At 34.7% G+C, this 21,885-nt stretch overlaps 1 protein-coding gene across 1 annotated transcript in view; it reads left to right on the top strand.

The window, feature by feature from the left end:
• Positions 1–21,885, top strand: part of LOC112051879 (patronin) — an 83,061-nt gene that overhangs the window by 10,140 nt on the left and 51,036 nt on the right. Inside the window, exon 2 of the mRNA XM_052891103.1 lies at positions 18,647–18,742. Within this exon, the coding sequence (XP_052747063.1) occupies positions 18,647–18,742 (96 nt within the window). The remainder of the gene's footprint in view (positions 1–18,646; positions 18,743–21,885) is intronic.

Genomic DNA, 21,885 nt, shown 5'->3' with positions numbered 1-21,885 from the left:
AACTAGAAATAATATTAAAAAGAGGTAAAATTTGTGGTGTTATAGGAGGAATTTCTTGATCTACTAAACCGACTATGAAATTTCTGAGTGTCATAGGGCTTATCCCCGTATTCTCAGGGGAACGGAATCTATGCGGATTAAACGGTGGGGCTTGTTAGTATTATAAACCCGACTATAGTCTGGCAAGTTCGTTGATGACACTCCCATGATATGCGAGCGACGGGGGAAAAACTGCGCAGGTGTGAAATCGTGCGTGCGGGGAAGTAAGATGCATCAGTCGTGGGTTTTTCATTCATCGCTAAACGCCCGCAACCCGCGCGGACCATCGAGAGTGTTACGAAGGAAGGTGCCAAGCTATACAACTAGTTTCAATTATAACTTGTTACGCATTAGAATATCCTATGAGTGTGATGTAAATCTAAAATCCAAGAAAAAATTGAATGGCAATATAATTATGCCTACCGGAAATGACTTTTTCGATAAGTTAGTAAGCTTTAACATCGATTTAGCATTAGCTCTTGCAAATAATACAAACTAATATCAAAGCTGCACTTTCTCTTTCATACTTATTTTGGAGTAACGAAATATTATCTGTTACGGCATCTCCAACGGACGGAACTTTCAACTATTATTACACTTACCTGTAAAATACAATTGACGTATGATAATTCACTCTCACTATAGTGTAACAGCGCAGATATATGCATCGCTGTCTATTCGATATCTCTTGGATTTGGACGCGTACTTTGATTCTTTCCTCTGCATAGCGCACTGCAAAGATTTGTTATTCCAACTCATCATCATTAATCATTATCAACCTTCGGCTCACCTCTGAACTCCAGTTTCCTATCAGAATAAGAGAGATTATGATGAGGCTTTAAAGACACGCACGCAGAGAATTAAGAAAATTCTCAGATATGCAGGTTTCCTGACAATGTTTTTCCTTCACCGTTTGAGACACGTAAGATTTAATTTCTTAAAATGCATATAACTGAAAAGTTGGAGGTTCATGCCCCGGACCAGATTTAAACCTATACACCCTCCAGAATTGGAGGTAGAGGTCATATCCACCGGGTTATCACGGCTCATATCTGCAATGGGTAACTTTAATTTAAAAGTGTAAAGGCACTTTCTTTACAAAAATGAGAATTGAATTGAAACATATGAATATATTAAATAAAAAAATGGTTATAAATTTCTTATAACAAAAGTAACTCAAGAATATAAAAGTATGTTATGAAAGCATTTGTTATTCTTTTTAATATTTTACTGTCTGTAGTGTTTAAACTTTTGAGCATTTAACAGTTTAAGGCCCGGTTACACCGCCTTCTGATAAGTGTCATTTAGTCTTAACAGTCACTGTCTTATTTTATGTCAAATCATATAAAGTAAGAAATAAGATACTTATTTTAAACGCGAAATTTGTAAGAATGTTTGTTACTCCTTAACGTCGCAACTACTGAACCGATTTAGCTGAGATTTAAAACGAAGATAGATAATACCCTGGATTAACACATACATAGTCTTTTATCCCGGGAAAATTCATGCTTCCCGCGGGATTAATGAAAAACTAAATTTCACGCTAACGAAGTTGCTGGCGTCCGCTAGTAAGCTTTTCAAACACTTATCAGAAAATGATGAAATACTATAATATGATGAAATTTAAGCTGTGCTATGGTGTAATTTAAGTGAGCAATCACGCAAAGGGTAAATAAACAACTTCCAGTTAACTATACTATAGGGAGCGAAAAGTTGTTGTGCAATGCCCTGATCTCGACAAGCCCAGATTCCGTACCAAATTAAATGTTTGAGCTGCAAGCGAGGCAATTGTGCCGCGCAACCTCCGTGGGAACTGTTGATAACTAGCTGTAAAACCGTAGAAAAACATATAAGTATATATTTTATAAAAGTTCTATGTTAAGATTAAGATAACTAGAAGAACAATAATAATTATTAATGTACAAATTAAAACTGAAAATCCCTCGACACCTATGAATTTAGTTAATAGGATGTCAAGTTTTTCTTTATATTGTAATATAAAAACACCATTCAAAGTCAGAGATTGACAAACGTCAGTTAATTTATGAAGTTAACATTGCCTATAATAAATAATAATAATAAAAGCCAAAATAGCTTAACAAGTGTTACTTAATCCATTTTGCGTATTGCGTACGGTTACTTTTTATAACCTTAACAATGCACTTTTTTTCAGATAAGTAATAATTAATTATAGTTGTCTAAATAGTAAGGTATTTCTGGAATATACCGTATCTGTTGTCCCTATCTCTCGTGCAAAGTTTTATTTTTGATTCGTTTCATTTGTTATACTCGTAATTCATATTTTTTGGAAAAATCTCCTGAGCATTGTTTTACGCACGGTCCTTTTAAAACTTAGTTGGCATTTAGTTGTTAGTTAATATTAGTTAATTTTCTTTCTCGAAACAATTACATTACTTAACTGATTGAAAATATTTAAATCCTTTTGAATAATAACATACACCGGTATTTCCTAACACTTAAAAATAGTGATTGAATTGAGAACGCTGACATTATACACAGTAGCTAAGTTCTCGTAAACATTTATTTAGTTAGATACCTTTTAATAGGAATGGTATTCGATCTAATTATATTTTGAATTTATTATTGTTAGAAATCATTAAATAGCTTGCAGTACGAATGGAAGATTTCCGTGCAACTTTCTCATTTCAGCCTCCGCTCAAATGCACGCCGCTACTCTGCGACGTAACCTCGGTGGGAAATCTTGAAAACGAAGCGCATTCATAAATTATTATAGATAGCTAACAATGCAATTTCTCAGTTTGTATATTGTTTGCTAACGGTGAGTTCGAAAAATTGGTAAACGATACGTGTTTGTTTTGTAATATAAGAATTAGTTGTAATTTAACAACTGGTCTGTTAAATATGAATACTCATAGTATGAGTAGATATAAAATCCGTGTCTCGCTCGCACATAGATATATGTATAGCCAAATTTCCTCAAAAATTGTTTTTTATCATCGTTTTAATCAAGTTAAGTCGGTTTATCTTGTTTCAAGTGCTTTTCATTTTATTACATTTCTACGAGATATACGTTCAGCTTCCCTTTTAAAATTAATCTTACTAGAATCTGCCTTTCGAATCGGGAGTAAAATCACAAAACAAACAGACAAGCTTAACGTTTTTCATGTAAGTGCTTGTAAAGTATGTCTCAAGTAAGCTAAACATAAAATTTATTAATTGCAACGTATTTTAAAGCAATTTACTATTATGTCACTAGATTGTTTAACTATTATCGTGGACACATATATATTACCTTTTGGGCGTCGTTAATAATAATAAATACGTTTCATTATTAAAACTTATGTCCACTGATCGGTTTTTAATTACAAACTTTGCGCACTTAAATAACTATACTTACAATGTAAATAACATCGCATTAGACATGATGTAACCGTCTGTCGGTGAGCAAACTATGAGTGTCGCCCACCGTATCGATCGCTTCTCCATCCATACCAATAATAGCGATTACGAAATATTTACATTGGTCGCCATCCGGCGATACGTTCGCACGGTGAGAGAAACATCTCTCACTTTCACCAGCATCGCGTCTGCTGCCTCCAACTGGGTCGCACGGTAGATTGTACATATCTGAAACGAAGAATGACTGCTAATCATACGTATATATCGTTAAACACAGACGCTTTATCGAATAAATTACATGAAAACAAAAAAAAAACTAGAGGAGAAAATGCGGGAAATCATCATTGTTGTTAGTTAGATATGTTATCGCTAAAGTCTCAAAACTTGTATCATATTTAAATTGACGAAACGCAACTGCGATTCAAGTTCATTGAAAATAATGTGGAAATTGTTGAAATATTTCTATCATTTTACCTGAGTTTATGTTTTTCGAGATATTAATACATGATAAAATATCCCTATTATACTAGATTGTTGTGTAACCTGTGCGTATTAATACAGAATATTAAAGCATATAATAGTAAGTACGGTGTATTTTCTACATTCTATTACTTTAACATTTCCCGTATTGTTTGTTCTCTCATGCTATGAATTTACTGTACCGTAAAGTTAATCTTTATTCGAGGTTGTGTGGGTTGGATATTTATAGTCTGTCTGTTATGACTTCACCAGTTCACTTATGTTGACGTTTTTCAAACTCGTTTACCTCTGGCTTACCTACTTAATCTAATGTGTTCTTTGAATTTATTATATCAATAATAAATATAGATGGCATTCTTGAAGTAGACAATGGACACTTAGCAAATAATAAAAAATTAGGCTCGTAAGTAGGATTCGTGTTTATCAGAAGTAGAAGAAGAAATTGACTAATTATGTTTTATAACCTCTCTGATGGTAATGCTGAAGTCAGTATATATCCCGGGAACCCAGCTCGGATAAATTTAGGATTTATATTTGCTAAATTTGGTTTGGATGGTAAGAATCGCCCATGGCAATTAACCATAATACCGTCAAAGATGAGCTGCCAAATGATTTAGAGTTCCGGTATGATACCGCGTAGGAAGAGGTATGGGTAGAATCAACTTGAGCCGACGTCCACCCTCTAAAAAAATTGTATCTGATTCTTATTAGATTTTAAGGCTCTAAATTTTCTGTGACCAAAACAAAACCAAACATTATAAAAGAATCATACTGGCAGATGAGGCATAAATCTCATCTGATAAATTAGGGACAACAATCCCCGAATGAGTCAGGTCAGAAGATAATCGTCACTCGTTTCCTGTATTGTAACGTTAATTGTGCTGTCATTAGTTCAGGCAGCCGAAAGTTTGTGGTTTGCATTGACCTCGGATCTGATGACTATTACTCTTTTTGTAGTATCTTTCTCATTGTTGTTATTTTTTTCATATTGGTGTCATCGTTATTCACCTTTTAGAAGTATAGTAGCGCTGTTTGTGACAGAGCTTGTATGGGGAGTCACTACCGCTTTGGCTTCCAGCATCGCTGTGTTATGTAGTGTAATTGTCGTGATAGCCGGTGTTATTACAGGAACATGAGGCTTAACATCTACGCCTCAGGTTGACTTGTGCAGGATGGTGCATTGCAGCACGTGTTATTGGCATGCGTGCAATATCTTGTTCTTTAAGCGGTGGATTACCATTTAACATCTGCTTGTTCAGTAATTTTTTGCTATAAAAAACCCGTTCTCTATTTATTCTACTAATACTGTTCGTGTCAATGCAACGACGTTTTTGTAATACGACAGAGATGCTTGACGGTGTTTCCTACTTACCAATTATGGGGGTAAAATCAGTCCAGTGTTATCCACTTACTTACTTGGCAAAATTCCTAACAACATTCTGTGACCGTGCGTTACTTTGTATGACCAAATTAGGCGCAAATGATGAATAATGTATTAAAATATTAATGCCGATGGCAAGAGATCTTTTCTTTTTGCTGTCTGTCTCGTCAGCCATATTTGGGCGGACACGTAAATCAGTTCTTGTTCTGTTTTCGTCAGTCGTTTGGAGTATGTTCGTTGATTTGTTAGAAAACTTTTTGCTCCGACTTTTAGAGCGAGAGCAAACTTTGGACTTTAGACAAACGAGCTGTTGGTCTATGTACGTGCAACGAATACCTTATGAATCTGTATGTTTTAAATGTATATAAGTTCCAAAGCGAAATGTTTTGTTTGTGTTTGCGTATCATCCTCTGTAGTGCCTAAACTATTCATCTGATGTTGATGTATAAGGTTAATCGATTCGTTATGATGGCTAGGGTAACCAATAGGCTATATAGATATCGATTATATCTTGTAAACCTCTAATTTTAACTGTATTTTCCGCAGTTAGGTTTTAAATTTATTCATCATGTTATTTAAAAGAACTTAAAACCGTTGATAAGATTTTATGCCTCATTTTTATGATGGATTGTGTAATGCTGTGTCCAAAGTGACTCTCGTTTCCTAATTAATGGCAATAAATAGTTGTACTGACAGATTCTAAAGGTGGGTCTGGTTAAATATTAATTTTTACAACCAATTTATCGGCGGATATAACTTTCACTGTAGCTGCTCGAATTCCTAAAAATTGCGTAACCATACTTACCGACTCGATGCCTCGTTCTATGATTCTTGAGAATAGTGAACCTACAACGTTGCTACTCAACTAACAATTAATTATTTATTTAACGATGATTTTATTGAAAATAACATACTTATGATGTTTCTATGTATGTGCTTCCGCATCTTTATTTTCTTTTTTATATATGTTTTAATAATTATCTAGAACTAGCTGACGCCGTGCGGTTTCACCTGCGTGGTTCCCGTTCCCGTAGGAATACGGTGATAATATATAGCCTTCCTCGATTAATTGGCTATCTAACACTGAAATAATTATTCAAAATGGACCAGTAGTTCCTGAGATTAGCGCGTTCAAACAAACAAACAAAATAACTCTTCAGCTTTATAATATTAGTGTAGATACCTGCTAGACAAATTAAAAACTCCAATAAAATGTATCGCCAAGAACTAAGATATTGTTGGTTTATGTCATCAACGTTCATCTCCTGATTAACCCCTGTTAGTTTTAATTTTTTTGCTCAACGGTGACTAAACACTATGTCTCTGTAATGTAGCATAGAGACAATGTTAGCATTTATACTAATAAAGTCAGTTTAAATCTTCAGTAACCGTTAGTATTTTCCAACGACTTTCAAATGACACGATCTCTATACTGTACTCTTGCAATACGTATATAGGAAAGCAATTAATGTGCGCAAACTGTGAAATCGTGCCTTCATCCAGGAAGTAAAAGCATCCCGCTCGGTGTTGCTGGTACCTCCGCAATTTATTTGCGCCGAGATGTGTCCGAAGGCGGCGCGGCGTGGGCGCGAGCCTCACGACCGCACGGCGCGTGGGCCGCAGGTGCCAACGCACCTTTACAGCGCGCGCACCGCTCGCTCGCAGCATCCCGATGCGTTACCCTGATAATGGTGCCAAGTAGGGATGATGACAGTTTTTTAAATCTATAATATTACCTTTTCCGAGAGCCGCTATAGCCCAGTGGATATGACCTCTGGCTCCGATTCCGGAGGGTGTGGGTTCGAATCCAGCCCGGGGCATGCACCTCCAACTTTTCAGTTTTGTGCATTTTAAAGAAATTGAATATCACGTGTCTCAAACGGTGAAGGAAAACATAATGATGAAACCTGCGTACCAGAGAATTTTTATAATTCTCTGCGTGTGTCAAGTCTGCCAATAATCCGCATTGGGCCAGCGTGGTAGGCCTAACCCCTCTCATTCTCAGAGGAGACTCGAGCTCAGCAGTGAGCCGAATATGGGTTGATTATGATGATGATGATTACCTTTTCACGGTTAAACGGCTGAACCGATCAAGATGAATTTTCGTATAATGGTAAATAAAACTAGTAAAAATAAAAATGGTAAAAATAAAAATAGATGAGGGTGAAACAGGGGTTGAAAGTTTACATTGATTGCTTCGACGCGGACGAAGTCGCGGGCGTCCGCTAATTGTATATAAATTAAAAGTATGCTAGCAGTAAAGTAATTATGTAGAAGTAACAGGGGTATCTGCGATTATTACTTTCCGAGATACAGTAATTTAAAGGGTCATATTTGCGGTGCTGCCACTAGCTATACTATCCCCTAGAGCTATATTTTATCCCCGTTTTCGAAACGGGAACCACGCGGCGTCTGCTAGTACCTACTTCATATAATGAAAAATGTCACATTGGATGTAAGGAAGCTAAAAATGTACGATTTTTTTTTTGTGAAGTAAACCTCTTATCATATAGTATAGTTTTTATAAAGTCATACTTTTACAAGTAATTTCTAAAACTAGGTTTATCTTTTGCACTCCTACGCCTCATTCAATGGTAATTGTCTTTCGAGAATTGAGATCTACGACCTCCTCGGATGATGTGATGCTTCGTAATGGTTTTGCGGCCAATTACGTTTTTTTTTTCTTAAAAGTTCTATAATTATGCAAACATTAAATATATTACGCGGTTTTTGCTATAAGTTTTATTATTTAAGGTCGCTTGTGAGAAGTAATATATTTTATTTTAAATACAATTAATGGTCAAGGTTAGTCAGTATAAACGACTTTTTTTAAGTTTATTTATTAATATACTGAAGATGTTAGGTAATTTAATAGAGTAGGTAAAAAAAAACTATTTTAAAATAGGATTTAAGTTGACTTTTTTTTCAAAGTAGAAACATTTTAAAGTTACTACAAAACTACTAATTTTACTAAGTACAAAAATATCATGATATTATTATTTGAACCATACATAAAAAAACATACATACAGCCGAACGTAGAACCTCCTCCTTTTTGGAAGTCGGTTAATAAATCATTATTATTTAAAAAAATCACGTCTTTGACGATGGCTTGTGGTAAACTTACTTACAATTAAAACTAAGCTGCAAGTTAATTTTTGAAGTTTTGCACCCGTGTGTTTTGAATGCACCCAAGTTGAATCGCGCCAAACTTTGTTAATTCCAAATGTGTAAACTGCATACTCAAACATTGAAAAGGAATGTATACCGTAGAGCAGTTGTTCGCACTTCATATATGCGAAAATACGCTACCTACCTGTGCGAACTCATTACGAATCTGAATCTGGAGGAATTTTCCATTTTGTACAATTTATACGAATAGACGAAATGCGTATGTTGAGATGGATGTGTGGTGTGACAAGAATAGATAAAATATGGAATGAATATACATATAAGAGGAAGTCTGAAAGTGGCGCCAGTGACAGAAAAATTGAGGAGTAAAAGGTTAGCTTGGAATGCGTAGGGAGGACGGTCATATTACTAGAAAAATGTTAAATGTGCAAGTGGAAGGACATAAGAGGAGAGGAAGGCCAAAGAAGAGATGGCTGGAGTGTGTTAAAAAGGACATGTGTGTAAAGGGAGTGGATGATGAGTTGACGAGTAATAGAGACGAATGGAAGAGTTTGACATATTATTCCGACCCCACTTAAGTGGGATAAGGGAAAGGAGATGATGAGTGCTTACCCTAGTTAAACACCTTGTACGTCAGAAATGTAATAGTGTACCTTGTAAGAAATGTAATAGAGCTTCGATGTTAAGGAATCTATGTTCACAGTTTACCAGGAAGGGTGAAGGTTTGAATACAATAGGAAGATATTTGATACTGTTTTTGTACTGTACTTGAGTAGGTATGTGCTTACATTGTTCTCTGGTCAGTGTACAGTGGGTTGAGCTTTTGTTGTCACATTAATAGGGATCCAGTTTGCTTTACTTGAATAAGTCTTGCTATTTATTATTTACTATATCACATAAGTCCAAACTGTTAATAAACCAAGTAGGTACGTGTATGTCGAGATTATTATCAAAAAGTGCTATACTTATTATTTTAGCTTCGTTAACTGTGTTTTGATCATCAATTTCCGTATCCACTGAACGTAATGGCCGGGGCCTTTACGTCCAGTAGAGTTCCGGGCATGCATCTCGCAAGTTTTTAGTTACGTGCACGAGGAATTATGAGAAAAGCTGCATATCTGAGAATTTTCTTGATTCTCTATGTGTGTGAAGTTTAACATACCGCATTGAGCCTGCAACGTGGACTATTCGCTTAATCCCTCTTATTCTTAGAGGAGCTCGTGCTCAAAAGTGAGCCGAAGATGTGTTGTTAATGATGATAATGCTGATGACTGGATGTAATTGGATATGCGGGTACCTATATTATTCAATAATAATTTATAATACCTATAGTCCACAACTTTAGGCTTTTTACACAACAATATCACTCCTCAAAAAGGTTCTTTTAGGCGACACTTTTCGTTTCGATTCACATACATTTTATTTTTAATAATAAGTTTTACGGCTCTGGGTTCTAGCCCTTTTGAGCCCGGATTCACATACAATTAATTAATTATCTTGGACTAATTATAGAAGGACCTGCCTCGCAAGACGTTACCTCTCTGTCAATCAATCAACGGTCTAACGCGTGTATACTTATATCGTATCGATGTTTCATTGTTGTAATCGTTTTCGTCGACTGAAAAAACTCCCTAATCATTCCGGTTTGTGTAGTAAGTAGTTCAATGGCATGAAAAATGGTCAACAACTTCTAATTCACTAAAAGATGACGTGACGTTCGATTTCAGTTTCACCTGATGGTAAGCGATGATGCAATCTAAGATTTTTTTTTTTATTGTTTACAAGTTAGCCCTTGACTACAACCTCACCTGATGGTAAGTGATGATGTAGTCTTAGATGGAAGCTGGCTAACTTGTAAGGAGGAGGATGAAAATCCACACCCCTTTCGGTTACAGCATCGTACCGGAACGCTAAATCGCTCGGCGGTACGTCTTTGCCGGTAGGGTGGTAACTAGCCACGGCCGAAGCCTTCCACCAGCCAGACCTGGTCCAATTAAGAAAACCTCAATCAGCCCAGTCGGGAATCCAACCCAGGACCTCCTTCTTGTAAATCCACCGCGCATACCATTGCGCCACGGAGGTCATCAAAAACATAATTATAATAAATAATAAATTTGTAATAAAAACAATATCTAAAAGAAAAATAGATACTATTCTTCTAACGAACGAACAAACAGCAAAACATCGATTCATTAATTTAATATTCTGTGTACAGATTATATTATTCTTGTTAAATATTTTATTATTTATTTTTGTTAAATATTATCGATGACTGAGTTTACCTCGTACCCTTCAAAAAACGACAGACAATTTTGTTGCTGCATTTGGGTGCGATCCATTTCCATTTCTAATTCGTCTATGTTAAATATATAGAATTTGCACAAAAACAATACAAACGACATAAAAAGAACCCAAGCAGACATGAGTCACAAACCATTATGAAAAATAAAGATATTGAGTTTTATGGGTATTAAATGTGCATTTATAAAATTAAATTATAACTTTAATTATTTTATAAATGTCGTATTTTCATATCAAAAGAAGAAAGAAGTTGTAATTAAAACGATGATTTCTTTTATTTTAATGTGAATTTAACCTTTCATTTATTGCAGAATTACCATATACTATGATATTTTTTTTGATTTTGTATTAATAAGTGAAAGAAGATTTGACATTTGACAGTTCACACTTCACAGCACAGAACACTACTTTATTTGCTGTCTATGACTAATACTCCTACTTATATATCAGTATTCGTTAATGATTCGTTAACTAAATCCAGTCTGTCGTGCGTATTTTCTTCCCTTGTAATTTTTGTTATTTCGTTTTGTTCTCGTTTCGTTGTTATTGTTAATTATAGTGTATTTGTTGTTTGTTTACTGTTTTTACCCGACTGCAAGAAGGGTTATGTTTTCGCGCGCATCTTGTATGTATGTAATATTCTTTATTACCTCATATCTTCCAAACCGTAGAACGGATTTACGTAATTCAGATAACGTTAGATTTGTTTTAATAACCCAAGTGTTCTTAGATAGGTGAAATTAGAAAAAAAAACCAACAAGACGACTGTGAGACGCTATAGAATCGGGGTGAAGTTTTTTTTTTGTGAATATTGCAACATGCGAATCAAATTTAAGGGATTTTTGTGAGAATTTCAAAATAGTATATCATGGCCATGTTAAAAAAACTACAATTAGGAAAACGTTATTTATTAATTCTAATATTAATTAAGTCTATACATAATACGCGAGGCGGACGTCTATAAGGTGCGAGGTTTATGAAGTGTAGTTATAAAACACCTAAAATAGACTAAAAGAAATATATTGATTATAAAAATCGGACAAGTGCGAGTCGGATTCGGCCACCGAGGGTTGCGTAGATTTTTTGAATATTTACTTAATTTCGGTTGGACTTAGGTATACATTATCGTACTTAGTAACAAACGTAACCAATAAATCCGAAATTCACCATCTATCGTAACTAAAAAGTGTGAAATAAATAAATTAATTAAACAAATATAAAAACCCGGCATAAATGATATAAAAATTGATCAAACTAAAGTCGGGACCTAATAAAAAATGTAGACGAAAATCATTCTATTCAATATAATAGGTCCCGACTGTTTTCTAATTGTTTTCTACACTTCTGGACTGAGCTTTTTTTTCTTTTCAGTTTTTTTATCATTTATGCAGTCGGGTTTTTTATCAGTTTAATTAATTAATTTTATTTAGTTTAGTACGAAAATTAGTGAACCGGAGCCTGGTACTAGCCGGAGCAGTTATTCCGCGTTGCTATTGTTTCCGTCACCAAAAAAGAAACGTACGAATCAATCACCCTTATCGTCCTCCGAGAAAACCGTTTTGATTAATGTATTTAAATATGTCGAGGAAACCTTATGCTTGCTTCTACATAATAAAGAAACAAAACTATAAGAGTTCTTTATTGCCTACGGAACCCTTAATATAAGTGAAGCATTATCTGTTTGATAAATAACAGAATATATTATATAGGAATATAGAATTAAAAAAATATTTGTTTATCACAGGAAGTTTTATTTCATGATAATATTCGTAAATAATGATAAAATGTTGAGCACCCCTGAGTCAGCTGTTTTTGTTTGTTTACATAGTTTAAAATACCTACTCAATTTGACTATAGGTTAATCATTTGTCAATGATACCTATTTTATTAGTGAATGTATGAAAAACAAAATTTATTAACTGATTCCAAAAATTGATCTATTTGTTAAATGTAGGTAATGTATGTATTGCTTATTCGTATGTCCGCGATTTTCTCAAAAACTACTAAACCAATTTGTACGGAATTTTAGTTATTTAAATGGGTATTTTTTGTCCTTGAAAATAATAATAATGAAAACACAACACCTATTGATAATTATAAATGAATTTTCATATCGCTTCAACGTTAACGGACTTAGCTGTACAATTTTCGTGTTTAATAATTTATTTTCCGCGAATTCCAGATCTGAGTATCGTCGCTTAAGGTCGCCATTGACGGTCAATTCCGACCAACCACGATCAATTATAGTCGTGGGTGTTACAGAAACGTGAGAATAATTGACCGTTTGTGGCTAGCATTAGATTTGTCAGGCGTTCGACGAAACACCAAACTCAATTTTTTTTTTCATTTCTTATCTTCAGTTACAACAGCGTTAAAGCGATTCCCCATTAGCGCGTTGCTTTAAGATGCGACGCCATCGACAGCATCTACACGTCTTCCCTATATTTTAATAATATGCCACATTAAAACGTTGCGTTGTCGCAGTGTATTTATGGAGCTCCGTTACTAGAATAGTGTTCCACGTGTTTCGACCCTTTGTTGGGCAGCGCGCATCGTCCTCTTGCACTGCGACTTCGTGCGTCATCACAACGCATGTGTGGCACACAATGTGTTCATCTGTTGCGACGACGCAAAGCAACGTTCTAATGAGGCTCTCCCTTAGCCGGGTGTAGAGAGAGTGAAATTCGAACGTCGGATGGCGATGCCGCTAATTATCCACCAATTAACTAGTACGAAAACATTGTAGAGAGTGGCCTAACCGCTCTACTTCGTATTCGTTTTAAGTCTTTAAAATTCGGTATGAAAGTGAGACGCATTTTTGGGGTTCCGTAGTCTAACAAAAGCTCTAGTAATACACCTACGAATAGATGATTTCAATACAGGTTACATCTCCTGAGGATTCTTCGGTTTCGGGGGTAGAGGGGGTTTTTCTGTCGGATCTGTGAAGTTATCACATGTATTCGTAAGTTTTTCAGTCGAACTGTTGCAATTAAAACAATTAAAATGTCCGTGTTTTAACTGTACAGTTTTTTCTAATAAATTATTTTTTTTGATATTTTTAATTAGCTAAAACTGTATAGTTAAAACTAATCAATCAATTAATCAATTTATTTCTTAGCTAAAAATAAAACATGCTTGATAGATATCGAAATCAATAATGAAGTCTGGGTTGGAGAGCGCCTATTCACACTTGGACTATTGTACAAGACGAAGCTTCACAAATCATGAGTGTCAGGAAACTGACGCCGGAAGGGTATTCCACATCTTGCTGTTCTAATTAGAACCGTCGAAACGAAACGTTTCGTGCTAGTCGACTGGATGTCAACAACGTATACATGCTAGTGTTCACGACGTCTCACTATTCTGTTGATGGAGGAAATCACTCGCGAGCAACAAAATCGACTCAACGCATATGTTACCGTATTTATTGCATGTTGAGTCGATTTGGTTGCTCGCGAATGTAGAGTGTGATTGTTTGTTTTTCCTATCATATTGATTTCGAAATAGGTTTTTTTTTATTATTTACATGTTATGGTTACAATCTCACCTGATGGTAAGTGATGACGCAATCTAAAATGGAAGCGGGCTAACTTTTTAGGAGGAGGATGAAAATCTACACCCCTTTCGGTTTCTACACGACATCGAACCTAACGCGAAATCGCTTGGCGGTACGTCTTTGTCGGTTGGATGATAATTAGCCACGGCCGAAGTCTCCCACCAGCCAGACCTGGACCAATTAAGAAAACCTCAATCGACCCAGCCGGGGATCGAACAAAGGACCTCCGTCTTATAAATCCACCGCGCATACCACTGCGACACGGAGACCGTCAAAAGGGTTAAAAATAATAATACCTCCGTATTATTATTTTTTAACCCTTCCTATACCCTCCAAATGTTGCGATAAACCACTGTCTACTGGGTACACTTTGACCCCTAACACTATCGGGTTTGTTTCCCCACAGTTTTTATTTTCGCAATACGAAAAACGCAACACTGTCACGATGTTGTTTGGAATTAAACAGAAATGACGTAATTGTATTTAAATGAACATGGCTCAGTTAAATATTGACTAAAGTGGGTAGCTTGGCGTCCTTACGTAACTATACGTGTCTAATATTTGATTTTTGTATGAACTCGTAGCTGCGTTTTTAACACGTTTATTGCCAAGCCAAAATTCTGAATGCCAAAAGAAAAATCAACTTTTTGACATTGTAGATCCTTTAGCAATCCAGGTCTAATGACGCTTTATAATTTAATCTATTAAGAAAAATTTATAAGTTATGAAATATAAACATTGCAATTAATAACAAAGTAAAATTAAGCCATACCTATTTACTTAATTAAAAATAAAATAATCCCTTATTAGGTAAACATAGTTAAATAAAAATTAACTTATTAGACGGAAACTAGTAAATAAAGAAGAAACTATAAATTATACGTATCGTCAGTGAAGGGTAGAGTGGGCATGGTTGAGCCACTAACATGCTCTTGTGTTTATTCATCAAAGAGATAAATTATTTTTTTACCTTGGATTTGTGACAAAAGCATGTAAACAGTTAAGTTGTATAAAACATCAAATCAACTTGTTTGTATATTACATCACAGGTGCCATAAAATATGCATAACAATTATTATGGTCCGTAACGGTATTTCATTCGTAAAACGTCCTTTGTTATTAAAATTGCTTTGTAATATTTTCACTTATTACGAATATTGTACTTCCGAAACTAATGAGCAAGTATGTGGAAACAATTTCATAATATTAACGATGGAAAAGGAGTGAAAAAATACTCAATTTGTATGTTAAGTAAATGAATATAAAATAATTAATTATTAAAGAACGATTTAAATCTTGGTTTATTAAATAGATGTAACAAGACAACCAAGTTTAAAGACAATAACTATAGGACGCAATAAATGTAAATGTGATGAAATGTGCGGTTAAAATTAATATAGTTAGGTGATAGGAGAATAAATTAATTTTTGAAAATACGAAGGCCTAGAATATGCTGTCTTACATTACACTATATCTAGATCTAGACTATATTGCTGGAGCGCGCCAAACGCTTATTATAGTGAAATAGCCTATTCCATTAAATCACAAAAAGATAACTTTAAATTGAACAATCTTCTTGATCTCGATAATAAACAATACCGTTAGATGTCTGTTATTACTTAAAGCACCACTTCATATCTAATTAGATTTCTATTTAAAGTTCGGTCGATTAATATTCTTCCGGCATATCGTCTCTCTTAATAAACTATAGGAGCAGTTGTTTATGATGTTCGCCTTTGATCGAAAGATTGGGAGCATCCAAGTGTTTTCCTATTTGGGAGTGTCTCTGCATCGACCTATTTTTAACCGCCCTGGCATGCGACGGCACGCGTCCGACCTTTTGGCTTTATGATCTTGGTTTTGTCTACTAGCATTCAGTCTATTTGTCGTGCAACTTACAATCTAATATATTTGTAATACATACATCTGATTCTGACGATTTCGATGGTCGTTAAAATCACGTGTCTCTTTTTGGCATAGAATAAGAAAAGAAGAATTTTAAGCGAATCAAAACTTCTAACCAAGATAACAAAAAAGGTGAAATGACTTCAAAAATTTAAACAACAATTTGCTTAACCTACTTTACGACTGGGGTAGGTAATATGCGTGCAGAGGTACCGGTGATATGATTTGTTGCTAAGCGTTTACCGTTTTCATTAAAAATAAATTGCAACAAGAATGTTTCACGCACATAACAGGAATGTAGAACGCCGACAATTTTAACATTATGTAGTGTATCAGTCGTGTTGATGTTATTACATGTTTGATAACATATTAATCAAAGCTTTGGCATTTATGATACTTATAAGTTATAAGCTATCAGATAATTACGTTGATAGCGCAGCGTATGTTGCAGCCAATGTTTATTTTTAACTTGAGGAATGTGTAAATAGCGTTGTTTTGCATTGTCAATTAATTCTACCACATACCAAATAACATCAGGAATAATGGAATGTAATTTTGCCTACAATAAATTTTAAAGGTTTTTGGTCTTCTTACCAAAAATAAAAAAAGACCTGTGTCTGGTGTGATAACTATTTTTGTAATGTCTATAACGTAATGTTTACAGATAATTTAGGGTTCAATTGAACAAGTACGAGAATCACAGTGCATGACGAGTAAAATACGATATTGGTGCCAAAGAAGTTAAATAGTCCCAAGGTGTTGTTGGGAAAAGCGACTTGGCCGAGACAACTGTATATATTTGAGTAGTATAGAGTTAGTAAAGAGTTACTGTTCTAATCATAACCATATTGCAATTTATTTAAACATATTTTGATCTAAACGTCATATTAAAAAGTACTATCACAGCTATGCTATGCAAATTTAGATCAATCAAACACTCGAAAGTCGGAACCTCAATTGATATAAATGATAAATGTGCGCTAAGTAGTGAGTGCCCTGTTAAAAGGCTATTGCAAAATTTATGTCGCATTGTCGTCCAGTGAAACCAGACAATGAATATTTGATGTGCCTCACTTCTCTACTAACCTTTATGTCTGACCAACATAATTAATACTTTTATCAAGAAATTTGTAATGTACTCTATTAATTTAATTCGTTCAGTGACTTAGTTTCCAATTCCTAACATTAATCTCCTCAGATTACGTGTTCAAAGTGATTTATCATACAAAGATGATCAGCTATACGAATTTGGCAATTGTTAATTCTTCTGATTTAATAAATTTCGGATGTTCTAGGTACACTCAATTTGGGTGTTTACAATTAATTGATTTTAAATGCCAAAATGTTAAATGAATATTAATGTAGATCTGTTAACTGCTGTGTTTATTCGAATCTTCTCATTAGATTTTGCTTCTGGACTGACGGTAGAGTCACTAGTCACTCATTGTTCGGTTTTAAAAGTGATTGTAAACTACTTGGAATAAACTTGAAATTTGATTAAATTTTGTCTTAATTTTTTATTGAACATAAACAATACTTGGTAATCACCACCAGCAACGTGCAACTGATTTTCTACTTAAGTTTTAACATGACACCGATTACTCTTCACTTATTTTATGTTGTATTTATTGAACTTGGACCAATTTATTTGAGTTGAGATCGTTGATTACACGATAGATAGTACCTGTAGTAATGTCCAAGTGATACATTATTGTGATAGTGGCTTGTTCGTTGCACTGTTATCATGATCACTGCCATTATCGGCAAATATAGCCCGGCACTTAGTTCCATTATGTGGTCAATTTGCTGACAATAAGCGGACGGTACCATAATGTGGCTGACAATAATTGTTGCAATCCACAGTGGTCGCTTCAATGCCTTTAAAGTGATCGCAACAAGTGGAATACGTGTTATTGACCAATTATATTGTCTACTACGTAACGGCGACGGTATTTGTTTGGGGCAAGAAGTTCTCGGTGTTTGTTTGATCACATTACACTCTAAAACTATTTGACCTATAGATATTGATGATTTTGCCTCACGTACCTGTTACTTTAGTGTTATGAAATATACGAATATAGTTTTGGTGGAAATAAATGTTTATATTCAGTAGATTTTTCTAGCGAAATTTGTATGAATTCATTAAACTATGCGTTTTAATTTAGCTTTTACAGTAACCATCCTACTAATATTATAAACGCGAAAGTTTGTATGGTTTGTGTGTTACTCTTTAACGCCGCAATTACTGAACCGATTTAGCTGAAATTTAAAAAGAAGATAGATTACCCTGGATTACCACATAACTACTTTTTATCCAGAAAAATCCATGGTTCCCGCGGGATTAATGAAAAACTGAATTTCACGGTAACGAAAAGAACGGATGACTGCTAGTTTTAAAAATACATAGAGATTTAGAAAACTACCTATTCGTGATTGATGTTTCGCTCAAAATGAATTTTCCTTTTGTTGCAGTCAAAGCAGCGAGCGTCGATTAAATGGCTGTTGTCGAAGGCATTCAACAACCGGGTACCGGAGAATCTCCTAGAGCCATTCTACAGAGACCACGAGGTAAGTGCATCTAGTTGCGAACACTTCTAATCTTATTCAACCACGGTATTTAAACGATTTGTTGTTGTCCAACGTACTTGCCTAGGTAAGGTACGGTATTTTATTGAATTAAAAATGCCCTATTTGATTTCTTCAGTGTTTCCTAACTTTTGATCCGATCTCTGTATCTCAGGATTGTAAAATTGTAAGTTTAACCGCCTCGTCACGACCATCAAATGCGTAGATAATAATTTATAACAATGCATGTGTAATAAGAAACTACATTAGAACATTAAAGAAAAGCCAGTTTTGTATCAAATTGCGTTATATTGAGAAGTATAAATAGTACTCATTAATATTGATTTATCCCTAACGTTTACGTATTTCAGCATATTTTATATCCTTGACAAAATAATAAATAATAATTATTTGGTGTAATCGTAGTCCATCTATGCTTAGCCCTACCCTATCCCTTAGTTCTTGAGTAATTATGGATTCTTTGACTGATTTAACACCAACATTTAATTTGAAATTTTATTTTAGCGACAAAAGTCTACTTAAGAAATCTTTTTATCTCCAACCCAGGTCTTATTTACTTGTTTCAAAATTCATCAAAGCTAGTTTTGCGGTTTAAATATGAACAAAAAATGTATGCTTGGATTACGTAGTAACGATTTTGTGTAGGTATACAATTATAAGTTAATAATAACCAATTAGGTCTTCCCGAGGACTCAATCCATACAAATACATACCGTAAGCTATTTATACCACAGGAGAACATCTGGCCATTGATCGTATCGTCCTTGAAGCGGGAGCCGGTTATTCGCAAAGTTCAAGCAGTACCATAGCGGTATTGTATTGATCCAAGCTATATGGGGCTGGCACGCTGGTTGCCTGGCTCGACTCAGCACGCGATGCTGAACCTCTCAGTTAGTATAGCGTGCCGATGGGAGCGGCCGGTGGGACCATGCGAGTTATTACAGTGTGACCGTTTAATTGCCAAATAGCTGGACTGTAATTGTTTTGTAGGGTAACACCGTTATTTGGATCATCGGTCTGAAAATTGGGTTGTTCACCTTGCGAAGTTTTTTTAAGTATTCTTGCTAGTGTAATGCTTGATTTTTAAGAAATTTTTTGGATTTGAACGTTTCCAGCCAAGTTAGTGAGTAGTGTTATGCTATGTTTAATCGACGACTAGTAAGCGTTTGACTATCATATTACCTGACGTAGAGTGACGAGGATGTTGAAACGCTAATCTGGTGAGGGTTCTGTATGTTCAACGCCTGATTTTAATACCACCCCATTCCAAAAGGTTAAATCGTTTAACAGTACTTCTGTAGTAGTACGCTCACAGAGCTGGACCCTATTACCAGACCAGACTATTTAGTAGGATCTAGCAGTAATAGATTTTTTTGTCTCACGCTTAATCTGGCCGCCAAGCTACAATGCTGTGTCTCGGTCTAAAGGATACTCCATCCACCGAGTCCCTGCTACTCGCTTGATGTCGTCAGTCCACCTGCTAGGGGGACGACCAGCACTGCGCTTTCTGCGTCAATTATTATCTCACAAACCCAGAGAGTTGATAACACATAATGCACAACAAGCATATGAAGCAACATTTTATGTTGTTTGTAAACAAAGCTAAACGAAGTCATGATCATCGTGTTGCGTAAAGCTCAAGTTGTATAACTGAACGCGACAACTAATGTTGAACATCACGATCATGTTGTTCGTCTCTAACAGTAACAATGCCAAGGTCGTTAAATCATTGGACAGGGTAAGTTATGACTTATGACTATTCGCGAGCATGTCCAATGAGTAAGCCTCTCAATATACGAGTACTACGGAAAATTCATCGTTCAACCAGTTATTTTGAATCGAGTTTATTACTGTTTGAATTTAAATCGCTCATTAGTCGCGGTTTATAGAAAAAAATACGAAAAATCGTTTATTTTATAATAAATCAAATCACCAAAAATAGCTACAACTTTAAACGTTATTAACGAAATAATGAACAATGTATTTTTTAACCGACTTCCAAAAAGGAGGAGGTTCTTGAAATGTGTTTCTCGTTGAAATCGTGAATTTTATAATGTACTTGCTTTTTTATGTTGGTTATGCAATTGTTAATCAAACTGAAATAAAGCCAGTCTTAAACTGATATTATAATAATTTAATCAAATCTGGGCCCAGGAATGTATAAAATAAATAAACGACTTAAAAGACGTTTTTTGTTTATTTTGATTTTAACACAAAATTACTAAATCGATTTTTATGAAAATGAAATGGGACCAATCTGAAAGTTATTATATACTCTTTCAAACAAAAAAAAAGATTTTTCTAAATTGGTTATTAAATGACGAAGTTATGAGGTAACAAACATGATTAAAAACATACGCTTCGAATTGAGAAGGCTTTTTTGAAGTCCTCTTCTTTTAAGTCGGTTGAAAAGGTAGGTCTTTTTAAAACAAGTTAAAATAGTGTTGTTTTTGTAGCCGATACGTCCGATCGCTCGTCAGTCCATTATGCCTACTTTACGTCCACAAGTTCAAGGACCATTTAATCTGTTTGTTCTATAACCGAACATGACAGTGCTAGGCTATATAATATTACGTTGTGTGCATATTAAATTTATTCTGGGACGCTACAATTGGTGGCTCTTTTTCCTTGATGCGTTAAATCGGCGTATTTGAGCTTTTGGTATAGATTAAAAAAACCATAGAGCTGTTTGTTGTTCGCTTCTTACAAGACTTCTTACACGTTTGAAACCTATATATTTTTAAGTTTTTCGTTTTATATTTATATTTCGAAGGGGAATATTGGTCATATTGAAAAAAAGATTATTTTTTCAATATGACCAATATTCCCCTTCCCGAAGCGAATTAAGCCTGTGAATAATAATGTCTTTTTCAGGCTATACATCCATTTTAAAATATACACAGGAATACTGAGTCAATAAATACAATTAAATCAAATACATAGATAGTACCTACATAATTAATTAATTAATCTATAGTTAAATAATAATATAAATATTAATTTATTAGGTACATTAAAACTAACTAGTCTGCCAATCGTATAACATTAGCACAACTAAGCTATTGAGCTAATTTTCCGTGAGTAGGTTCATTTTGTGTAACTTAATTTTAAGTTTTCAACTTATT

This window comes from Bicyclus anynana, chromosome 3 (genome assembly GCF_947172395.1).
Source record: "Bicyclus anynana chromosome 3, ilBicAnyn1.1, whole genome shotgun sequence".
Taxonomy (NCBI): Eukaryota; Metazoa; Arthropoda; class Insecta; order Lepidoptera; family Nymphalidae; genus Bicyclus; species Bicyclus anynana.
The sequence above is the reverse complement of the archived record's forward strand: the minus strand, read 5'-3'. Positions and strand labels throughout refer to the sequence as shown.